Source organism: Leucopleurus acutus (assembly GCF_964270905.1).
Source record: "Leucopleurus acutus genome assembly, chromosome: 14".
Classification (NCBI taxonomy): Eukaryota; Metazoa; Chordata; class Mammalia; order Artiodactyla; family Delphinidae; genus Leucopleurus; species Leucopleurus acutus.
Window position 1 is genome coordinate 62,382,624 of NC_139156.1, and position 22,921 is coordinate 62,405,544.

At 52.1% G+C, this 22,921-nt stretch overlaps 1 protein-coding gene across 1 annotated transcript in view; it reads right to left on the reverse strand.

Annotated features, from left to right (window-relative positions):
• Window positions 1-3,907, reverse strand: part of COL13A1 (collagen type XIII alpha 1 chain) — a gene marked incomplete at its 5' end in the record, with an annotated part of 143,696 nt that extends 139,789 nt beyond the window's left edge. The window contains one exon of the mRNA XM_082854363.1: window positions 3,614-3,907. Within this exon, the coding sequence (XP_082710489.1) occupies window positions 3,614-3,907 (294 nt within the window). The remainder of the gene's footprint in view (window positions 1-3,613) is intronic.
• Window positions 3,908-22,921: the final 19,014 nt, after the last annotated feature.

The window sequence follows — 22,921 nt, forward strand, 5'->3', positions numbered from 1 at the left end:
TCACCTCATTCCAGCCTCTTCTCCCTACTGGGTACCCTCAGCCTGGCCTGCCAGCTCCCTCTTCCTCCTGTCTCACAGTCACAGCCTCTGCCCCCAGCATGCTGCTTTCCCCACTGGGATGAGTGGTGTGCATGTGCCCCTGGATTCCTGCCTCCAGGCCTTTGCCCAGGCTGTGTGCCTCCCCAGGATCGCTCTGCCCGATGCCCTGCCTCCATCCTTCAGGGAGCGGCCCCGGGCTCACCTGCTCCGGGATGCACTGCCTGCTCCGGGTCCCCGGGAGCTCCCCAGACCTTTACAGAGAAGGAATCTGAGGTGCAGGTGCAGGTGCAGGGCACAGCTTACCTAAGGCCACACGGCTGGCAAAGCCCAGCTGGAATCCTGGCACATGGGGTGCCTTTGTGCCCCTCGCAGGCACGAACCCTCTGCATGTCCATTTCACAGAATCATTCTGCAACAAAACCATTCCCCCTCTCTCCTCTGCCAGGCCTTCTCACCCGGGGGTTTCCACTGGTCCCAGTTCTCACTTCTCTCCTCACCCTTCCTCACCTTTGCCCTTTGCTCTGATCTGGGAGAACAGATCTAGGAAAGGAAAGGGTGGAGGAAGGGCCTCCAGTTGCTCCTGAACACCTTTGATGGCCTAGAAGCTGCCTGCTCCTAGCACAGCGTCATCCCGTGGACCTTTCTACGGTGACGTGCATGTTCTATGGCTGCGCTGGTGGCCACTAGCTACAGGTACCTTTGAAAGATGGCTAATGTGACCAAGTAACTACATTTTAGATTTTATTTAAATATAATGAGTGACATGTGACTAATGGTTACCATACTGGACAGGGCAGACCTTAGAGTGTCCCTTCCAGAGCCACTGGACTGCAGGCTCCGTCCAGGGGAGGCCTCCTGGGGTTATCACCATATAGACTAGACCACCTGCCCCCTCTACCCACAGGACCACTCCCTCCCTCTGGTCCCAACGCCCTCTGCTACTGATCTCAGGTCCCACCACTGTGGCTGCCATTTCCATTCATTCCTCTGTCTCCACTAGTGCCCCTGACCAGGTCACAGTCCCCTCTGGCTGCACTAGCCTCTCGTTTGGCCTCCCTGCTCTGCCCTGCTCTTCCACTCATTCTGTGTACGTCGCTGCCTTCCTCAAGACCCTTCCACGGCTCTCCAATGCTCTTACAAAGAATGAACCGTCTCTAAGGCCCCTCTTGACCTAGGCTGCCTGTCTCTCTCCAGCCATATCTTCCACCACTCAGTTCCCCAAGGCAAACCCCTCCCTCTGGCTTTCGGCTTCCAGAAGTTGTTCCCTTTAACCTGTACTCATCCCCATTTGCCTGGAGAACTCCTATTCACCCTTTTAAGTCTTCACTTGAAAATCACTTTCCCAGGAAGCCCCTGCCATCGGGTAGCTGCATGGTAATCCATTCCCCAGATCTCCTCTGCTTCCATTATCATAGCTTTTTTCACACGACATGGTCACTGCCCATTCTCTTCTCTGTGTCCTATTTGCCTGTAAGTTCCAAAGGGCAGAAGTGTGCCCTCACAATGCCTGACCCACAGCTGGCTCTCAGGTTCAACTGCCGAATGAGTGGATGAGGATGAACAAAGGAAGGTGGCGGGCAGAGTGGGGAGGGCACTGGAGGCGGGGTCACTGGAAGCTGAGGTTCCAGTCCTGGATCTTGCCACATGACTCTGGGTAACCTACTGCCCCTCTCTGGGCCTTAAGTTTCCCCATCTGTAAAATGGGGGTCTAGAAGTCAGTAGGAATTTGGAGAGGAGGACTCAGCCTGGCAGATAATAACACTGTCAGCCCCAAGGCCCTGAGAGTATGATGCTTGGCCTGGCTAAGTCTTAAGCAGAGGAAGCCAAGATCTGGGAAAGGGCTGGGCATGCCCTGGCCAGCAGGAGGGGCCAGGAAGGGGAGAGGATGCAGAGAGGAACTGAGTGGAACATCCAGGGTCAGATGTTTGTCCCTCAGCAGCCAGGGCCCCAGGGATCCCTGGGGCAGCCCTCACTGTCCTGACACCCTCCCCACCACCCAGCAGTCCCATGTGCACTGTCAACTAGCCGGCAAAGGCTGCCTGCCGGCACTGCTGAGTCCAGAGGCTTCCCTCAGAGTCCCGGGGGACACTGGGTGGCCTGACAGAGCCCTCCAGCTTCCCTGAGGCCCGATGGGGCATGGGAATGAGCTGAAAGTAGCAGTCATGGGTGCACCTCTGGCATCAGTAAACTTGTCCTATGACCACCCTGTCTGCTCTGGCCCTCTGACCTCGCTCTCCGTGATCACCCCGGAGAGCTACTTTGGCAAGGAGCAGCCTTTGCCTGGTAGAGGCACCCAAGAAGAGCCTGGCTGTGGGGAACTGGTGCACCATCGGCACCCACTGCAGTTAGTGCTGGGCTCTGATGCTTGCTGTCATCACCACCGCTTCGATGGTAGATTGGAACTCAGAGGGGTTAGGATATTTACCGCAAGTTGCACAGCTTCAGTAGCAGAGTGGGGACAGAAACCAGGCCTGCTGGGCTCCCCCTCCTGCTTTTCACTGTTCCATACCACCTCCTACTAAGTCAGAGGTCCCCTCCCAGCTCTTCCCCTCGGAAACCGTCCACGGCCAGCCTGTTCCAAGAGTTCTCAGACTGCTGTGGCCTTTACCTGTGGGTCCTCCCCTTCATCCGGGCCCTGGATCCCTGTGCTGTCCAGATTCTCAGAAGTCACCAGGCCTCACGGTCTCCTGGCCCAGCCTTTACTCTGGTGGCACTAATGAGACCGTATGTCCCTACTTCCTGTGGTCTTTTCATGAAGTCCCGAGATTGCCCTGGCTAAGAGACACTAGTGGCTTCTAATACACTTGGGTTCAAGGACATTTTGGAAATGGGAGAAAGCTCAGCATCCTTTTCCCAGAAAGACACACCGACACAAAATGTTGGGGACCATTCCAGGGAACCAGGGACAAGAAATCCAGCTTCAGAACAAGAGGGTAAGTGCTTATTCATGCCCAAGGACAGCAGAACCAGAACGACCAACACCTGGGCCCTAGCGTTCTGGGCAGGGACCAGGACACCACCCCTTGCAAGGACTGCCTCCCTGTCGCCCTCAGCCCCTTGGATAACTCACTCCCTCTCTCTTCCCAAAGGAACATGTCAATAAAAGGCAGCACTGATCGTCGAGGGATAGATGGGGAGGGCCGCGGGGGCCCAGCAAGCCTCGCCCCCGGCCATCGGGCTCAAGTCCCACCGCGTGGGCGCTGGGCGGCTCTCTCAACACCCTGGCGGGGTGCCGGGAGGGAGAAGTGGCGCCTGGCCGCCTTTGCGCGCCTCCGCGCCTTGCCTTCCATCACCTGCCCCGCGCGCTCAGGGCGATTCCGGCGCGGAACGCGGGAGACGCCTGCCAGAGGCTGGAGCTGACGGGTCCCGCGCTAGCCGCCCGGGTCTTCCTGGCACCCTGCAGGACGGCGTCCATCCCTGCCCCCACCCCTCCCGCAGACAACTGGTGCGAGGCCGGGGCGCACGGCGCGGCGGAAAGAGCAAGAGCCCACGGGCACTGGCTGGTTCAGAGTTTGGAGGCTGCGCGAGGGGGCGCCGCGGGGAGGGATAAAAGGCAGCAACAAAGAGCACAGACCTCATCCAGCAGTTGGTTGACTCGTCCCAAAATAGCCGGCTCCATTTGCTGCTCCCCACGGTCTGCTTCCAGGCGCTGCACCCGGGCCTGCAGCTCGGCTGTCCGAAAGTGGGCGAGCAGGCTGAGCGCCAGCGAGCAGAGGGCCAGCGCCAGTAGCCCGCACGACCCCGGGCTCGGCAGCCGCGCGCAGCGCTCCGCCGGCGCCACCGCCAGCGCCACCGTCCCGGGCGTGTCCAGCTCCCCAGGGCCGCGGGCACCGGCGGCTGTCGCTTTGCGGGAGCGCTCTGCTACCATCCCCTCGCGTATTGAGAACCAATAAATAAATAAATAGAATAAATAAAGGCGAGAGCCGCTGTCCAAAGGCGCGATCCAAGCTGCGGGGCAGGGGGAAAGGGCTTGTGTCGCTGGAAAATGTCCCTATCCTTGGCTCCCGGCAAAGAGGATGGAAAAAATAGCAGCTGGAGGGGGAAAGCCGAAAAAACACAACCAGCAGTAATTGGGGTACACCCAGCTAAGAAAAAGAAGTTACTTCGAAGAACGTTCCAAGTCCAGGAAAGTTAGGGGAATCTGGCCGGCTCTCCTTTCCGCCCCGTCTTTCCCTTCAAGTATCTGCAGAGTCCTGGAGTTGGTTCTGCGCCGTCTGTCCTTCTTGGTGTCTCCCGTCTCCCGGGCGAGCCAGTTTCAGTCCCGGGGCGAAGGGGTGCACGTGGAGGGCCCCACGGGCAGAGGTGGGTCGTGGCCGCTGCCGAGGAGCGCTGGGGCCGATTCCGGCGCCTCTGTAACTTGACACACTGGCTGCGGCTGCACGGATCGGATGAGCAATCCGTGCTACTTCCCAAACTAATCTCTCCCGCCCCGCTCCCTTCTCCTCCTCCCCGCTCCTCCTCCACCTCCTGCAGGGCCGACGGCTTGGATTTGTTTATTTATGCAAACTCGCCCGGGGTGGGGGGCGTGGTCTGCAGCGCCCGCTGCCCCCACCCACCGGCCCTGGGAGCCCCTCTCCCGCGCTCCCTGTCCCCTTTGAAGCGACACTTGGGGTTATTTATAGACAGGAAGGGGGTGTGGAGTGGAGCTGGGGCTTCACTTCTCTCCCTTTCTCCGAATTCACACTGAGGGCCCTCTTTGCTTTCCTCATAAGTCATGGGTGCAGGCATCACTCTGCTTTCTAACAAGTTGGCAAAGCCAGCCTTTGGGATCCTCCAAGGAGCCCGGCTGAGTTACTGTCAGGCGTCTAGATGTGTCTTTATCTCCCGAGCAGGACTATCTGAATCCCTTCAGCTGCCTTTGGGCATCCCTGTCCTGTCTCATCCTCTCTCTTCCTACCCAAACCAGCCCCACCTTGGTCTCCATACCTCCCACGTCCTGCAGCTGCCCCAGCGCCTTGGGTGGGGCTCATTTCTCCAACCGCATTTTTACTCCAGTGTGAAAAGTCAGCCCTCCAGCGGGGTAGCAGAACTGGTGCCCTTGTCTCTCTTTTAGGACCAAGACATAAGGTACAGGTGAATAAAAACTGAGCAGAGGCTTATTCCAGAGTATCCAATGGGCCAGGCAGTCCTGCCGCCTGCCAGTCCTCATGCCTCCTCTTCTTGTCTGCCATCGGCCTGAGACCTGTTCCAGCCCTCCGCTGTCAGACCAGCCTGCCCCAAACATCACAGGCATTAAAGGTGAGCAGTTCTCTCCTCTGCTCCCTCCTGCTGTCATTTCCTATGCTCCAGTTGAGAACGCTGCCTGAAGGGCATTTTGTAGTTTCCTCTCTTCTCTTGTCACCTCTCCCATTTTAAGTAACATTTGTATCCCACGAGACTTTATCTCCTTGCACCTCTTGACATTCCTGCAAATGAGGTGATGGGACGGAGTTTATGGAGAAAGCCTACTTCCCAGGAACAGTGCGGGGGCGGGGTAGGGCATAAAAGGCTGGTCCCTGAAATGGAAAACTGAGGTGGGTAGGGTGACAGGGGTGTTTCTGTGATTCCATTTTATAATAACTGGGTTGCCAATTTCACGTTTTATATATTGACCCGATCAGGCTTAATATATAATCCAGTATCACAGCACACCTCAGAGTGTGGCATATTTAATAGAGTAACATAGCAACATAGTACTTGTATCATAAATAATAAATGTTACAACATTGCCTGCCAGGTCAGTTAGCCACTAGGGAGGACTACAGGGATAGAAAGTGATGCTGCGGAAAGGACTGGTGGCCAGGAGCTCTGGGTCAGCTCCAGCTCTAGCATTTCCTTGACATGGGACATTGGGTAAGCGTGCCTGTTTCCTTACCCTGTGAAGGATATCTCAATTGAGCTGTAGAGAGTAATCCTTGAGAGAACACAGTGGTGTTGATGACCACCAGGGGACGCCAGAGAATTTCTGCACTGAGAGGTACAAGTCCCAGGATCCAGGGACTTTGATTTGGCTCCACCTTCACACACACACCCACACCCCCGGCAAGGGTAGCGGGAATGGAGGAATTAAACTAGGAGGGTAGTTTCATTCCTTCCTTATTCCACAAGCTGATCTTTTCCCTTTTAAGACTTTGGGACCCTCAGGAATGCTACGGCAGTGAAACCTAAAAGATTTGGGGCTACAGCATCCTCTGTGATTGGGAGCTGAAGGGGGAGGGTGCAGCAGTACTAGCCTGACCCTTGCATCAGAAGTGACATGTCTGGTGGCTTCCCTGCTGGCGCAGTGGTTAAGAGTCCACCTGCCAATGCAGGGGACAAGGGTTCGAGCCCTGGTCCGGGAAGATCCCACATGCTGCGGAGCAACTAAGCCCGTGCGCCACAACTCCTGAGCCTGCGCTCTAGAGCCCGCGAGCCACAACTACTGAGCCTGCGTGCCACAACTACTGAAGCCCGTGTGCCTAGAGCCCGTGCTCCGCAACAAGAGAGGCCACCACAATGAGAAGCCCACACACCACAAGAAGAGTAGTCCCCGCTCGCTGCAACTAGAGAAAGCCTGCGCGCAGCAACGAAGACCCAACGCAGCCAAAAATAAATAATTAAAATAAATTTATAAAAAAAAAAAGAGAGAGAAAGAAATGACATGCCTGAACCCTGAGGCATCCAGGGGGCTCTGCGGTCACAGAAACTCGGGAATTCTCTGTCAATGTTGGATCAATGTTCTGTCAATGTTGGAGTTAACATCTCTAGAAAACAGAATTTCTTGCTTGTAGCAGGAAGATAGACTTTCAGTGCTAACCCAAAGAGTTTGACTTTAATCTGTGGTCATGATTCCACTCCTAGATAAAAACAGATACTCTTGGGTGCCAGAATGGAAAGCTAAGAAAAAATGTCCCTGCACACACAAGCTGTACTGTCCCTAAAGTATTTTCTGTGTTTTTCTGCTTCCACATATTTGCTCATGCTGGTCCCTCTGCCAGTGCAGTCCATCCTTCACTCACCTGTTCTCTGTACCTTAAAATCCTGCCAATTGCTCCAAGTTGAGTCCCTGTGGCTCTAGTGGGGTTGACCCCATACCTGGCTCTAGGGTATGTGAACTAATCTAACCAATTAGCATCTCCATCTCCCCTGGCTACAGTGATTGGGCCCAAGATGGGTATGTGGCCCAGTTCAGGCTAAGGAGAATCAGGCTGGAATGATTGAGAAGGGAATGCTATTTCTTTGCAAAGGGTTTTCTGAAAGAGTAACAACTACCGCAGTGGGCAACTTGCCTGTGTTCTTAAAGATCCTGCCTGAGAATGAAACCAACACAGGAGGCAAGCAGAGGCGGAGACACTGAGTCATGAAGACAGTATTTGAACCCTTGGATCAAGTCCCGAGCCACTACTCATCTGCCTGTTTGTTTGGCCCTCAGTTCATTCTGCCTGGAACTGCTGTTCTCCTTCCTGTGCATATAGGTGCCTACACAGGCCCCATGGGACTGCATGCTCTGTGAGCACCTGACACTGGGTCTTGTTCCCACCAGGAGCTCAATGGTAGGCGTGGACTGACTGATGGATCAGTGACCTGCACCATCCCTCCCCTCAGTTGCAGGAACACAGAGTTTGGGAGGAGATGTGAACTCTTGTTCGGTCTTTGCTGTATGTCCCCAGTCTCTGCAGCTATGATCATGGCAATGATGGGCTGTGTTGAGTACCGACATGGCACTCAACATGCACCATCGCATCCAATACTCACAGCGGCCCTAGGAGATAGGAATTGTTCTCCCCATAGTTCAGATTTTAAAGGCAGGTGCAGAAGTGGTTAAGAATCCACCTGCCAATGCACGGGTCATGGGTTTGATCCCTGGTCCAGGAAGATCCCACATTCTGTGGAGCAAACTAAGCCCGTGCGCCACAACTATTGAGCCTGCGCTCTAGAGTCCACAAGCCACAACTACTGAGCCCGTGTGCCACAACTACTGAAGCCTGAGCGCCTAGAGCCCGTGCTCTGCAAAGAGGAGCCACCACAATGAGAAGCCCGTGCACTGCAACGAAGAGTAGCCCCCGCTTGCCGTAACTAGAGAAAGCCCGCGCACAGCAACGAAGACCCAACACAGCCAAAAATAAATAAATAAAATTAAATTAAATTTAAAAAGCAGGAGCAGAGAGGCTACACAATTTGCCCAAGATCACACAGCTAGTAAACAGTGGAGCCAGCACCTGAAACCACTCAGAACAGCCTCCAAGTGAGCAGGAAATGGGTTCCAGAGCTGTCCATGAAATGAGGCCAGGTAGGAGATTTGTGCCGAATTATTCTTGAACCACCTGAGACCAGAGGGATGTGAGCTATTTGGAGCCTCCAGCTGTTCCTGCAAGAGGTCATCAGGAGAAAGCTGGGAAGGGTCTGGGAAGTAGAGTGGACAGTTGGGCATGACCTTAGCTAACCACAATATTCCCCAAATCCAACTTTTTAGGGTCAAGTGATTCTATGGACAGGTCCACTAGCCCACCCTACCAGGCATTCTTCTCAGGCTGGGGTAGACAGCTACATCTGTGGATTCCATCTGGAACCAGGTTCATAGGTAGGTCCCTCCCGACAAGAATCTGGGCTTGGCCAGGTGACTCGTTTTGGCCAACGAGACATTAGCAAGTGTCACACAAGCAGAGGCGTCATAAACACTTGCCACTGGCACTTGCAATCTCCCTTTGAAAGCCAGCCACCATGCTATAAAGAAGCTCGGGGTAGACTGTGGGATGATGAGAGGCCACCTAGAGTGGCCCCATGGGGATGAGAGGCCATCTGGAATGTTCCAACCCCAGCCAAGCTCCCAGCCAAACTTCCACAACACAGCCTCACGTGTGACCTCAGCTACGTTACTTGGAACAGAAGAATCACTCCACTGAGCACTATCAACTCACAGAATTGTGAGAAATAAGAAATCATTCTGTTTAAGGAACTAAGGCTTGGGGCCATCTGCGATGCTGCTATAGATGCCTGAAATACTGTCCTGGTTACTGCACTCTCTCTCCTAGGCACGGTTGGGGTCCTGGCCATCCAGAAGCATGCACACGTTCTCATACACACATCTCGACCAAAGCAGATTGTACACGGGTAAGTCAGCACACACCCATTCTGGGCACATGTACGTACGGGTGCACATCCTCATCCATGCACACACTGGGGGTGGCTTGGAGACAGCCCAGTTGTACTGTGGGGCAGCTCTGGTCACCCACAGCATTTGCACTCCCCTGCATGTACATCCTTGTACGTGTGTGCAGAAATGTGCATGATCTCATGTACCAAAGCACAGGAGCAGAAAAAGGCAGGTACACACAGTGAGACCCTAGGTTGAGGGAGCTGGGGGGGGGGTGTCACACCCCAACACACGTGCACACAATCATTCATGGCCTGAAACCATAAGTATCCAAACTCCTCCAAGTGAACAGGGTCCCCCAGCGTTTTCATCAGCGTAGCGTCTGCACTTGGCTCTGCTCTCTACTTAATGAGAGAGTTTGTTTTGGCCCCAGTTAACAAGGCTCCCAGGGCCTCCTGGGCAGGCTGGCCCTCCCCCGCACATCTGCAGCCCCTGCCCCTCGACACCCATCCTCAGCTCTGCAGAGTCACAGCCCGTGAGCTGATTGGCGTGGCTGTGTGGGAAGGAAGTGGGGACTCAGGAAAAGGCATTTCCAAATGTCCTACCTGCAACTCCAAGCAGGGGCCTCGGGCTGGCCCCCAAAACCCCAGTGCACTCTCCTCAGAGACACTGCATGCTACTGTCCTCTAATCTGGGGCAAACTAATTTAATCTCAGAGCCTGTACAAGGGCAAGATTGAGAGCTTGAGGCCAAGAGAATGCCTGCCTTGCTCACCTTATTTCTACTCCAGGCCTGGCCTTGGTTCATTCTCTTTGGGATCCCCATCTGGTGCAGGTCAGTACCTCCCAACGCCCAGCACAGGGGCAAAGCCTCTTCAGTGGCTCCCCTTTGCCCTCAGGACAAAGTCCAAATCCTCTGTCCTCCTCAGCCCCTGCCCACCTCTTCAGCAGAAGCCCCCACCCTGTCCCTTTGCACTCCACATTTCAGCCTCAGTGAACCACTGACAATTTCCCCCAAACACCACACTCTTTCTCCCCTCCAGGCTTTTGTACAGGTAGGTTCCCCTGTTTGGCGCGCCCTCCCTGCACCCCTTTATCTGATTAACTCTGCTCATCCTTCAGGTCTCATCCCCCGAGCACCCTCTCTGTCCTGCATTGTAGCTCTTATCCCTGTCGGCCTCCACCATTAGTCTGCCTTGTTCACCACTGTGTCCCCAGCACCAGCACAGGGCTTGGCAAGTGCTCCATAAATATTTGCTGAATGGATGAATGTTTGAGTTAGGAAGACCCTTGTTCTCCTTGCCTTCCCTTGCCCATCAGTTTCTAAATCTTACAAAAAAGGAAGTAGATGCCCAGGTTAATGGAGCTGAGAGAGAACCAGAACTAGAATCCATCCATCCATCCATTCATTCATTTGCTCATTCGCTCATTCATTTGCTCATTCACTCATTCACTCATTCAAACCACCACTTCTTGGGCATCTACACTGTGCTGAGTACTGAGCATACAGAGATAAATACGGTCATCCTGATCTCTAGAAACTCATAGCCTAGGGGAGGGAAAAGACACAGGTCACAGTTAGGACATGATTTAGCCTACACAAGACAGACTAGGATAACAGTGGCTCAAATGAAGTAAGTTACTTCACTCGTGTGAAAGTCTAGGCTTGTCTGTCACCTCAACTCCACAAAGTCACCAGGGGCCCAGGCTCCTTCTATCTTGTTGCTCACTACATGCAGGAGTCAGAAACAGAGCTGAGAAGCAGGGCTGTGATGCCCATGATCATAAAGCCTGGGAGAGAAATAAGGAACAGGGAGTCTGCAGTGTATGGGAGAGATTATGGTAGGTCCCCAGGCCAGGCCTCCTTGGGTGAGGTTTCCCAGTTGGGGCTACTGTGTGGGAGAGTTGGACCTGTTTAGAGGACTGGGCATGGGGCAGGCAGCAGAGCAGAGAAATCCAAAAGGAAGGACAGATCTGAAAGAAACTAAGCAGGTGGAATCTACGGAACGTGATCCCAATTGGATGAAGTGGGTAAGGGTGAGGGAAGAGGTGAACATCCAGCCTGAGCCTCAGGACGATGCCTATGCCACAGACCAAGGGAATGAAAGCCAGGCAGTGCCAGGGGAAGCTGACTGTGAGGTGAGGTGGTGGGGGAGGAGAGCACCGAACAGAGCTGCCAGAGGCAGCTGGAGACACGGGTGAGAAGTGCAAAGACCGAACAAGAGTTCACATCTCCTCCCAAACTCTGTGTTCCTGCAACTGAGGGGAGGGATGGTGCAGGTCACTGATCCATCAGTCAGTCCACGCCTACCATTGAGCTCCTGGTGGGAACAAGACCCAGTGTCAGGTGCTCACAGAGCATGCAGTCCCATGGGGCCTGTGTAGGAACCTATATGCACAGGAAAGAGAACAGCAGTTCCAGGCAGAATGAACTGAGGGCCAAACAAACAGGCAGATGAGTAGTGACTCGGGACTTGGAGAAGGAGAGAAAGGTGGAGACTTAGAGTTGGGTGAAGGTGCAGGATGGCTTCCTGGTAGAGAAGTGAGTACTGAGCAGGGCCCTTGAGCATGGCAAGATCCAGACAGAGGAGAGGACTGGGATAATAGAGCAAAAGTTCCAAACTTTTGTGGTACATCCTTGCCAGGGATGCATCATGTGACCACCTGACCCCCAACAGCCCTAACCATCTGTCCCTTCCATTCCTCTCTTCTCAGGTGGCATGGCCTGGTCATGTTTGGCATACATACCAACACTCCCATTCCCACATCATCAGCAGACATCACTAATCAACTACAGACCACCACTCCTAACACACACACAAAAACACTCTGCTTAGGCTTCTCAAAGCAGGAAGCTATTATCAATCTATTGAGGTTAGCGCTTGGGGTGAAACCATTTTGCTGACTCAGGCTGAGCTAAAACAAAGCACCATCTTTGAAATCCAGAAACGCTGAATCCTGGCCTCTCCATCTGCCAACTGGGTTCCTTTCAGTTAGTGTCTTCACCTCTCTGGATCTCAGCCTCCTGCCTGGGGCAAGAGAATATTAATTCCTACTCAGGGGAGTGCTGAGAGACTCAAATGAGACCATGTGTGCAAGACTCTAGTAAAGCACAAAATCCAAAAGAGATGACGGTGATGGCCACGCTGCAGCCAGACGTCAGAAGCCTCGAGCAAATGCATCCATTAAGGCCCCATTTGCAGCTTTTTGGAGGAAGAACAATCATTTCAGGAGTGAGAGTGAGACGTAGCCCCTCTGAGCTGTCAGCCCGTGGAAACAGGGCTTGGAATCTGGGCCTCAGCCTAGGGATGGTGGAAGGGCGCCCCAAGCATGTGCTTGGAGAAGAGGCCTAGGACTCAAGCTCTCCCTCACAGGGGGGAAGAGCTGTCAGAAAGGCAGGCAACTGTGGGTTAAGAGACAGATGTTTTTGGTTGCTGACAGATGGGTAATGAAGAGCACAATTAGTTTACTGAAGCAGATCCTTGTTTACCAGCATCTGGGAACTGCAAGTTATGGTGTTGTATCTCTGCGTGCTCTCCTGTCCCCAGCCTTCTGCCCACCCCCATCGCTGTGGAACTCTTTGTCTTGACCACGGAGCTCTGTCTCTAAGCCTCAACTTAGGAGTGGCTCTCCTGGATTGAAGGGGAGAGTATACCCCTTGCTCAGAAGAACCTTTATAAATCCCCCAAGCCTCCACTGGTATATGACTCCTGCAGAAACTGAGCACAGAGAGGTCAGAATGTGGTCCAAGGTCACACAGCATACTAGTGGCAGCGCTGGATCTGGGCCAGGTCTCTTCCCTACCAGGTATGGCACAGCCCCCAGGTTCAAGTTTGGCCCAGTGTCTGGACTGCAGCCGATGGCCAGTAAATCCAGGGGAGGCTTTGCCCTCCCCACAGAGCTTTGCTCTCTCTTGTTCCTTCACCAGCAGTAGCTGTGAAAGCAGAACCGCCTGGAATATTTGTTCCTGTAAACTTCATTACAAAGGCCTTCTTTTTCTTTCTCCTTTTCCTAAAGCCTGTTGCTTTGTTAAGGTTATTTCTAAAGTTGGGAGGGAAATGCCCCGTTTGTCTTTCCTATATGTCCCATCAGGAAATGAGGGCTCTTGCTTTCCCTGAGTGATCCGTTCCTGACGCTAGCTCGCCAGTGACAGTTGGGTCTGCTGTAGATATATTAACCTGAGTCTTCCTTTGGCTTTATATGGCTCTCGGACAACATCTGGAAACAGATGTTTGCTTGGAGATGGAGCAGGGGCAGGAGGCCTGGATCCAAAAGCAAGCCCCGCCTCCCAGAGAAGGGGGGCAGACGTGCTGAGGGCTCCTACAGGCGCAGGCCATGGGCTGCTGCGGGAATTCTGCACACTTGAAGGAATGGCGCCCTCTCTGGTCTAGGCACAGGCTGCTGCTACGCTGGGCCTGCCCAGGGATTAGGGTCAGTGCTGCAGAGGTGCTGGACTCTGTCCCCACAGCTCCCCTCTTTGCTCCATCCCATGGCCAAGGACTAGCAGTCCAGCTCCTTGAACATGTCAACTTTCTTGTTTTCCAGAGATGGAAAATTCCTGAAGGGCTGGAGACTTCATCAGATTCAAATTTGTTGAGGTTCCAAATGTGAAGTGCAGGGCTTGGCGCATTATAATCCTCAGGACGAGAGTGATGATGGTAGGAATGGCAGTGATGGTGGTGGTGGAGGTGGTGGCAGAGATGACAGGGGTGGTCGTGTTAGGTGGGATAGGTCAATGTGGATACAAACTAGGTTATACACCTGCTCGCCACGTTTCTCCCAGTTGCCATGTCTGTGCTTGGCACATGACCAATCTGGGCTAATCATGAGAGCACACATTTCTAGCCATTGTGATTGGCCCAGAAGGTAACCAAGCTGAACCAACCAGGGAACTTCCCTGGGATTTTTCAATCTGAGCTTCGGAGATGAAAATTCTTTTGCTTTTGGGTCACTGAGCAGCCAGGATGTAAATCCCTGGCTCCCATGGACAGGTGTCTGTCTACAGAAGAAACTTAAATGAACAGCAGAGAGAAGCGGAGATGAGAGATGGAGCATCCTTTTGGTGTTTGAGTCCCTTGGGAACAGTCATCCCTAGGAAGGTCTTGACCTTTCCAGTTAAGCCAGTTGACTTGGGTTTCTGTCACTTGCTACCGAAGGGTTCTGACGGACCCTGAGCAGAAGGTGATCATGGAAGTATAAAGACGATCATGTGAGAGGGAGCCTAACGGTGATAAATGAAAATGAAGACGGCAAAGACAACATCAGTGATGGAGGTGGTTATGGTGATGCAATGGTGCTGCCAAAAATGGAGGTGGTGGTGATGACGGTTCAGATTTGATGGTGACATTGATGGAAAGGATATTGGTGATGATGGCAGTAATCATGTAGATCGATCATGACGCTGCTGCTGAAGCTGCTGAGGCATTACCAACCTAATCTGGGTACATATCTTAGAAGCACAGGCCCAAAAGACGCAAGAAAGGATTATAAAAAAGGGTGGGAGGAAGAACAAACTCTTCCAGAATGTCAGATGCTGTCCTTTTCCTTAGCTAAATAAGTCCTAGCTGAACCTGGAGAGGAGGGTCCCAGAACGTACCCCATAGAACTTCAGAACCGTGTTGGAACCTTCTGGAACAGAAAGACCCAGGGTCCCCAAACCCATCAGGTTCTTTTGGTCATTGCAAGTGCCTCCAGGGGTTCAGGCAAGAAGAACTTGAGGTGGGACAGCAAACGTAAAAAAGCACTGCGTCTCCTGTCTGACCATTTATACTTTGTTTATATCTGTGACTATTTATTCATCGTGATCTACTTGGTGAAAATGAGTTACTTCTGGAGAATAATAGCAGCTAATTTCTGTTAAGCATTGACTGTGTGCCAGGGGCTGTTCTACGTGTTTTATATACCTCATCTCACATGATGAAATCACCACAGCCATAGGTATTTCTATCCCCCATTAAACAAAAGAGAAACCTCAGGGAGAAGAGGCTATATGAATCACCCAAAGTCACACCATCAGAAAGGCAGGGTGGGAAGCCAGGCAGCCTGGTCACCGGGGCCCATCCCCTAACTCGTTATACCCCACTGGGAAATGTGCTCAGGGTGGAACCCCACCTCCAGCAATGCTTCCGATCCAGTGCCCTCCCTGGATGCCTCCTCTTTCACCCCCTTCTACCCAAGAAAGCATTTTCCAGAGACAGGACCTGGGGCCAAATGGGGAGGAAGTGAACTGCTGTGGGTCCCATGGAAGAGGCCACCTGCTTTAGGGAGCTGCCTGGTCCTGCTGCCCCCGCTGGGGAGAGCTGACTGAGGAGAGCTGGGTTACTGGGAAGCGCCTGCCTCTTCCTTGGGGTTCAGTTCCTTTTCCCCAACAGAGGGCTCCTGCCTACAGTAGTGAGCACACAGCTCTCTGCTTCTGATTCAGGCATAAGACTGTCAGCGTGGCGCTGGGGTCAGACAAACCTGTGTGTAATCCTTACTTCACCACTTTGGGCTGGTAACTACTTCTCTGAGACTTGATTTTCTCCCTTGTAAAGTGCAGATGAGAATTCCTACTTCCCAAGGTTATCGGGAGCACTCAGTGTATAAAGCACACAGCCCAGTGCCCGGGACCCAGTAAGCGCTCAACGAATGTCAGCCAGTGGTTTGTAACGTTCTCGCTACTGTAATCCCTGGACTTCAGTCCTCTTGGTCATTCTCCTTCTCGTCCATGAGCAAGATCCCTGCTCTGCTACAAGGCAAGGAGAGAGGCCTAGGAGGGAGGAACCCAGGGCTAAAGAAACCCAGATCCGCCTCTAATACAGGAGGGTCAGCACCGGTCTCCTGAGCCACCTCCCTCCCCCAGAAGTTATAGATCCCGGTGGCTGAGTTTCTAAAAATAAACACATGCCATTTCCACAATGGAAAATCTGCCTTAAGAAAAAAGAAGGAAAGTAAGTAAAACATTCCCTTGTCATCTCCCTTGGCCAAAGAGAACTAAGAAAGATAAATGAAGCCTTTTACACAGACGTGGGAGGTTCCAGCTCTGGGCTCCACCCTGACGTGGTTCTGGTTTTGTTGGAGGCTCCCAAGGCTTCAGGAGCACCCATCCCAGTGCCCCTGGGAGGCCAAGGGGGGAGGGGGGTGGTTAACAGAGGGAATGTGGTCTTTGGGAGGGGAGTCCCGCTCCCTCCTCTTGGTGGTGCCCCCTGCAGGCAGCCAGCACCACGGGGCCCGCGAACCATTATCTACAGCACGCTGCATGTTGGTAACCCCACGCTGAGGATGCGCCAGGTAAAAAGACGAGTCGGAGGTCACCCAGCAAGTAAATGGCAGAGCCAGGACCAGAGGGAAGGCTTCAGACTCCTGGCCTGGGAACTCTTCTTCCATACCAGCCACTCTGCCCCGTCAAAAGCACATGCTCCAGAAACTCTGACATGAATCTGTTGTTCTGGGATGTGGTGAGAAAAGCTGTGAGTCTGGAGTCAGAAGCCATGAGCTTTATCTGCCTGCTGTTTGCCTTCTGAGTAACCCAATAAGTCACTGCAGAGCTCCGAGTCCCCCTGGTCTGTTCTGCAGGAAGGAGTACTGAGGCTACCGCGTGGGGTTTTGTGGGGTGGGGCATGAACCACCTAGTACATGGAAAGGACTCAAAACATATTTTCAAACTCAAATCACAAGAAACCATCACTGCTTCTCATGGAAAGATTTATGGGTATTAATTAACTTGGCTGTTCTAAATTTTCCTACTATGAGCATATATTCCTTCTCTAACAAGAAAAAAAATTCTGCGTTTAAATAAAACACAAACCTGTTGTCTGTGCTTTTCAACTCCATTTCCTTTCCACCACTATTACCAGGAACTATTACACCCAGGAAAAGAAGAATTGGGATCGGGCCTCTAATATCGTGCCACGTAGACAACCACCTACCTGACCTAGTGTCATTTGTTGGGTGGGATCCCCAAAGAGACAGACTTTGAGAAAGAGATTTGCATGCAGGGGGTATACTGGGGAACCAGGGCAGTGGGACAGGGCAGAGGAAGAAGTTTAATTGCACGGCAGTAGTAAGGGGTCTCTGTCAACCCCATGGAAAGCCGGGAGTGGGGATGCCCGGCAGAGTTGCCCTGAATTGAAGGAGGATTGGTCTCTGTACCTCCATTCTCCCTCCAGTCCTGGGATACAGGCTACCCCCCAGGGAGGGAGTATGATCTTGGGTGACGCTGTTCCCTTTAGCCAAGTGTGAGCCATCAGCAGCAACGCCCCTGTGGCTGGGGAACCAGTGCCTCTGTCCTGGAGGGGATCTGGGTGCTGCATCCCAGCATCCACTGCACCAAGGTTAAAAGCTAACCCTGCAGAAGGCAGACTCTTGATGAAAAGACGCCAGTCCTTCTCTGAACTGTCAACTACGCACACACCTGACTCCTTGCCATCACCTACGTGGCCACCAAGACAGGGAAATTCAAAATCAGGCATTTCATGGAACTTCCCTGGCAGTCCAGTGGTTAGGACTTTGCCTTCCATTGTCGGGGATGTGGGTTCGATCCCTGGTCGCAGAGCTGGGGTCCCACATGCCTTGTGGCCAAAATGCCAAAAACAGAAACAATACTGCGACAAATTCAATAAAGACTTTGAAGATGGTCCTCATCAAAATAAAAAGAATCAGGCATTTCAGTGGTTGCATCTAAGCTCCTCCCTTCTCCTCCACCCCCATCTGAGTCCAGAGCTCCATCCACAGGGTGCCTGGAGGTGCAGGCCCACAGCTGACCAGCGACAGAATTCTAACCCTCTTGCCAGGCCACAGAACCTTAAAAGAGCTCTGTATGTCGAGCATACTCCCAGATACCCAGGAAAGCTGGAACTCTAAAGGAAGGTCTGCGAGGCACTCTGAGGGGAGCCACCCTCCACCTTTTATCTGTCATGACACTCGGAGTAGACAGCCTGTTTACAGCCACTTCCACAGGCTGCCCAGACTTGGAAGCAGCTCAAAAATGTTTAGAATGTTCTGGGTTGCAAGTAATAGAAAGTCTGATTCAAACTGGCTGGAATAATAAAGTGAAGGTACTGACTCACGTGAGTGAAAAGTCCATAGGCGGGTCTGGCTTCAGGTGATGTTCGATACAGAGTTGCAGCATCACTAAAGACTCAGTTTCTTTCTTCCTTCCCTCCCTCCCTCCTTCCTTTATCTCTCTCTCTTTCTTTCACTTTCTATTCCTCTCTCTCTCCCTCCCTCCCTCCCTCCATCCCCCACCCCTGCTTCTTCTGCTATGACACCCTCAGCCTCACTTCCTTTGTGGTCCCAAGATGGCTGCCCACAGCTCCCAGCACTACATCCTTTCTCATTCATATCCTGTCAAAGACAAAGAGCATCTTACCCTAGCATTGCCCGCAAAAGTCCTGGTAATGAGGTTCATTCTAATTGGACTGGCTCGGGTCATGTGCTCACTCTGGACCAATCCCGGTGGGCAGGAGGAGGGAATGTGCTAACTAGTTTCACCCCTGGTGTGGAGTGAGTGTAGGGTCCACCCTCCTGAATCATTATCCTCACACCAAAAACAGGGTTATGAGGCTTCCCTGGTGGCGCAGTGGTTGAGAGTCCGCCTGCTGATGCAGGGGACACAGGTTCGTGCCCCGGTCCGGGAAGATACCCCATGCCGCGGAGCAGCTGGGCCCGTGAGCCATGGCCGCTGAGCCTGCGCGTCCGGAGCCTGTGCTCCGCAACGGGAGAGGCCACAACAGTGAGAGGCCGGCGTATTGCAGAAACAAAACAAACAAACAAAAAAACAGGGTTATGGGGAAGCGCAACCAGGTCCTGGCAGGCAACCAATAAATGTCCACATGGTTCATGGTGCTGTGGACCCCATAACCTCTTTATCAGTAAAAACACATTTAAATATTTTAATAGCACAGAAAGTTTTGTGATTCCTCATGTAGATGTAGGTGTTTCTAGGACCCTAACTGCGCACCCATGTCTAATGGATTATGGGCTGCTGATAATGTGGTTTTCTCTTTAGTTGTGTGCTGGATACTTGTTTCCGTTACATCTTATGATCTCCTTATGCTCCTCATGGAACCAGCACCCCAGATTTCATTGGGGGAACAATTTGTCCTTTTCACTCTGTGTCCATGTGATTTTGAATGGGACCATGCAACGTAGGTTGACCATGTGATCCAGGATTAGCCAATCAGTGCAGTTGCATCCTCTTGGCTTCAGTGATTGGTTCAGGGATAGACACATGACCCAATCTGTGCCAATGACGGCCAGGTGAAAACATTGTTTTCCATAATTAGGGGAGGAAAAGCTCCTCTTTTCTGCTGAGTTTGAGTCTGGGAGAGTGTAGCCTGGAGCTGACAATGGCCATCTAACCACAAGTTGGAGCCTAATAATGAAGACAACCAGAAAAGAATAGGACTGAGAAATGGACCAAGACTGCTTCCTAGTGACAACCTGAAACCCTGGAACGTGCTGCACCTGAAGCCAGAGCTATGTTGGATTTTTTAGGAACAAGCCCTAATAATTCTCTTTTTGTTCAAGCTCAATGAAATGGGTTTTCCGTCACTGGCACCCCGATGTGTCCTAACACAGTATGTGTTTGACTTAGCCCCAACCCCACTCACCGTGGACTAAAAGCCCCCGATTCATCTTGAGCAGAACCCAGGCTTTCAACGAGGACACTATTTCCGTGTCAAATGCTTCTGCTCCGGGGTGTCGAAACATGGGGCCTGTTAAGAAGAAAAAACATTTGTCTACAGTGGGTCCAAGTCACAGTGTCAGGCCATCATTACTGTGATCATTACTGTGAAATGCTGGAGAAAGAGGTGCTCCAAAGGGAGAAGAGAAAGGCACCCTTACAGAGGCATCGCAGGAGGCTTAGAGGTCACTCCCCAGGGAAATGAAGCCCGGCTGGTGGGAATGTTTCCCAAGAGATCGTGCATGGCTTTGCTGCAAACTCCCACTCATGCCTTTCCTCAAATGGCTAAATAATCTGAAGAGCTTTGCCACGTATTTTTCATTCCACATCCATACTCTGCCCGCCTGTCCCAGGCAGCTAAGTTCAATCCGACTGAGACGTTCTTCTTGTGGAATTCAAGTCAACAGAATCCCATAACTCGTGGGACCGTGTGTCAACTCTGCCACTGTGTAGATTGATTTTGTCCAATTCAGTAGATACCACCGGGCGTCTTCTCCTGCAAGGCCTGGGTTCGGCTGGGCCTTCAGTAAGCACGGATGTGAATTAGATGCAACCCTTGCTCCTCAAAGAACTCAGTTGCGGGAGGTAGGATGTGAAAAGGCAGGCTATTATACAGGCTAAAAGAAATAAGGGCAAGTGAGAGTTGGAGCCCTGTGTTTTGAGAATGTGCAGGAGAAGGCGGGAGGCGGGGGAGACAGGCATGACAGGACTCACTGGGCCTGCCTTGGTGCTTGCCCTTCAGCAGTGGGGGAACCCCACTCCAGAGAGAGAAGGGAGGCTTTCCGGGCCCAGGGAAGAGTGGAGCAGAGACTTAGAATGATACAAGGCCACATGTTCATCTTTGCTGCTGCCTTCCTTAGGCCATGTCTCTGCATCTAAAGCTCACTGGGGTTTACGAAAACATCGTATCCAATGGGTTAACTGTAGGAACTGAGCCTTCATGGTCACATTACGGCCTTCCCTCTTAACTAACTTCTTGCTTTTTTGGCCAGGACTTTCCTTTCTTTGAGCCAATCTGACAAGCTCAAAGCAAAGCCAAGAATTACGTCTTGGGCTTCCCTGGTGGTGCAGTGGTTAAGAATCCGCCTGCCAATGCAGGGGACACGAGTTCAAGCCCTGGTCCAGGAAGATCCCACATGCCACAGAGCAACGAAGCCCGCGTGCCACAACTACTGAAGCCCGCACACCTAGAACCCATGCTCTGCAACAAGAGAAGCCACCGCAATGAGAAGCCCACGCACCGCAACCAAGAGCCCCCACTCGCCGCAACTAGAGAAAGCCCGCGCGCAGCAACAAAGACCCAATGCAGCCATAAATACATTAAACAAATAAATATTAAAAAAAAAAAAGAATTACGTCTTACGGCATCATGGTGGTTTCTAAATCACCTCCTACATGAGAACCCAATGGCACAAACTATAGCTGCAAACTTTACCTGTCGTGAATTGGCTGCATTAGATCACGAGCCGCTGGTTGTTGCCATTTCCACGTTGTAAGGGTTTGGTTTTTGAGTGCAAAGGATTTGAGAAGAGCAGAGGAATGAGTCAGCTTCCAAAAGAGGTGATGATGGTGGAGGATGGGAGCATGGGCTAAATGAAGATATGGGCCAGGAAGGAGAGAGGTGAGGAAGAGTGGGGGAGCAGATACAGGAGCTCTATCTGGCAGCATAGACACTGAATATTTACTGCTCTGTGGTTTGGAACCACCATTCAACCCCTCTGTGCTTCATTTAGGAAAGATAAAAATATTGGAACTTCTTAGAGTGGGTGACTCGCTCCTTTGCTCAGGGGTGTGGGGGGAGTGAGATTCCAGTCCACCATCTCAGGAATGACAGAAATAGAACTGTCCCCAGTCTTTGCTACTCTGTTTCTATTTCAAGGCCTTATTCTGCCACAGTAGTAGTGGTATAATCCCAGCCAATTTGGAGTCCTCTCCTTTTTAATTTCCCGGAAGCTTAAGTGGTATCCAGGCATCTGGTCTTCACTGTCATTTGTGATGTCCATCACTATGCCTGTCCTTGTTCATTGGTCCCTCAAGTTGCTGTGGAAATGGCCTTTGTCCCCTTGCAAGACCCTTGCCGGTCTCTCTCTCTCATCTGGTGCCGTGCCACTCTTGGGTCATTCCTGTTCTTTGGGGCCATCCTGGTGTGGGGGAACTTTCTGCAAATTTGAGGAGTGGAAACATTGCTCAAGTTTTCTTCTGAATTTTGCTGGTGTGAGCCCTTTATGCTGCCTTATGGCCCAAGAATTTTCAACTCAAAACCAGGAAACTCCTTTCCCTGCCTTCCGAGATCACAGTCCTCCCCTGAGACAACAGCACAGGACAGAATTTGGGTGCGGGTGAGAGGAAAGGAGCAAAGTATGGAAGGGGGAAATACTAGAGAAGTAAAACATTAGTTAATATTTCAAAACACTAATCTGAGGTGTTGCCAAGGCTCCCCTGAAATTCAGAGAGGTTTAAGTGACCCTATAAAGATAACACCACGCTAGTCACAGATCCAAAATGAGAATCTGGAACCTCTTTCTCCAGGCCAAAATGCAGGATTCGATCATGCTCAGGGATGGTGAGAAAACTTAAAAGACCACCAGTCTGACTGAACCATCCTGGGAGAGAAAGAACTGGAGAAGTTTCCAGCAATCACCCATAAGCATTAGGTGGTTGTGAGTTGCTGGCATTCATCTAAGCACTTTGGGCGCTCAGAAGAAAGCCACGGGGCCAGGTCACAGCTGAATCTTGAGGACCATTGTTTTCTCGAAGGAAATCTGGAGGAGAAGGTGGCTCTGAGGAGGGGTCAGAAAACCCTGCTATATGAGGGAGGGTGAAGAAACAGGGAAGATTTATTCTAGAGGAGAAACATCTCTGAAGGCTGTCAGGTGGGAGAAGGACTTGATCTGGGACTTCCTGTAGGACCTGAGGGACACAGGGAGTCAGACTTCGGCCCTGCTGAAGGAAAAGACCTAAGGATTGGATTGAAAATGGAAAGACTCTCCCTAGAGGTAGTGAGTGATCAGGCAGAGGATGGACAAACCCTTGATGGTAAGACAGACTTTTGCATGGAACGTTCAATGAGACCTTGGAGGTTCCTGCCCTGCCTAGATGTCATGATTCTCCACACCCACTGAGTTATGGCATCTCCCACCCTCATACGTTTCAACCCCACTAATC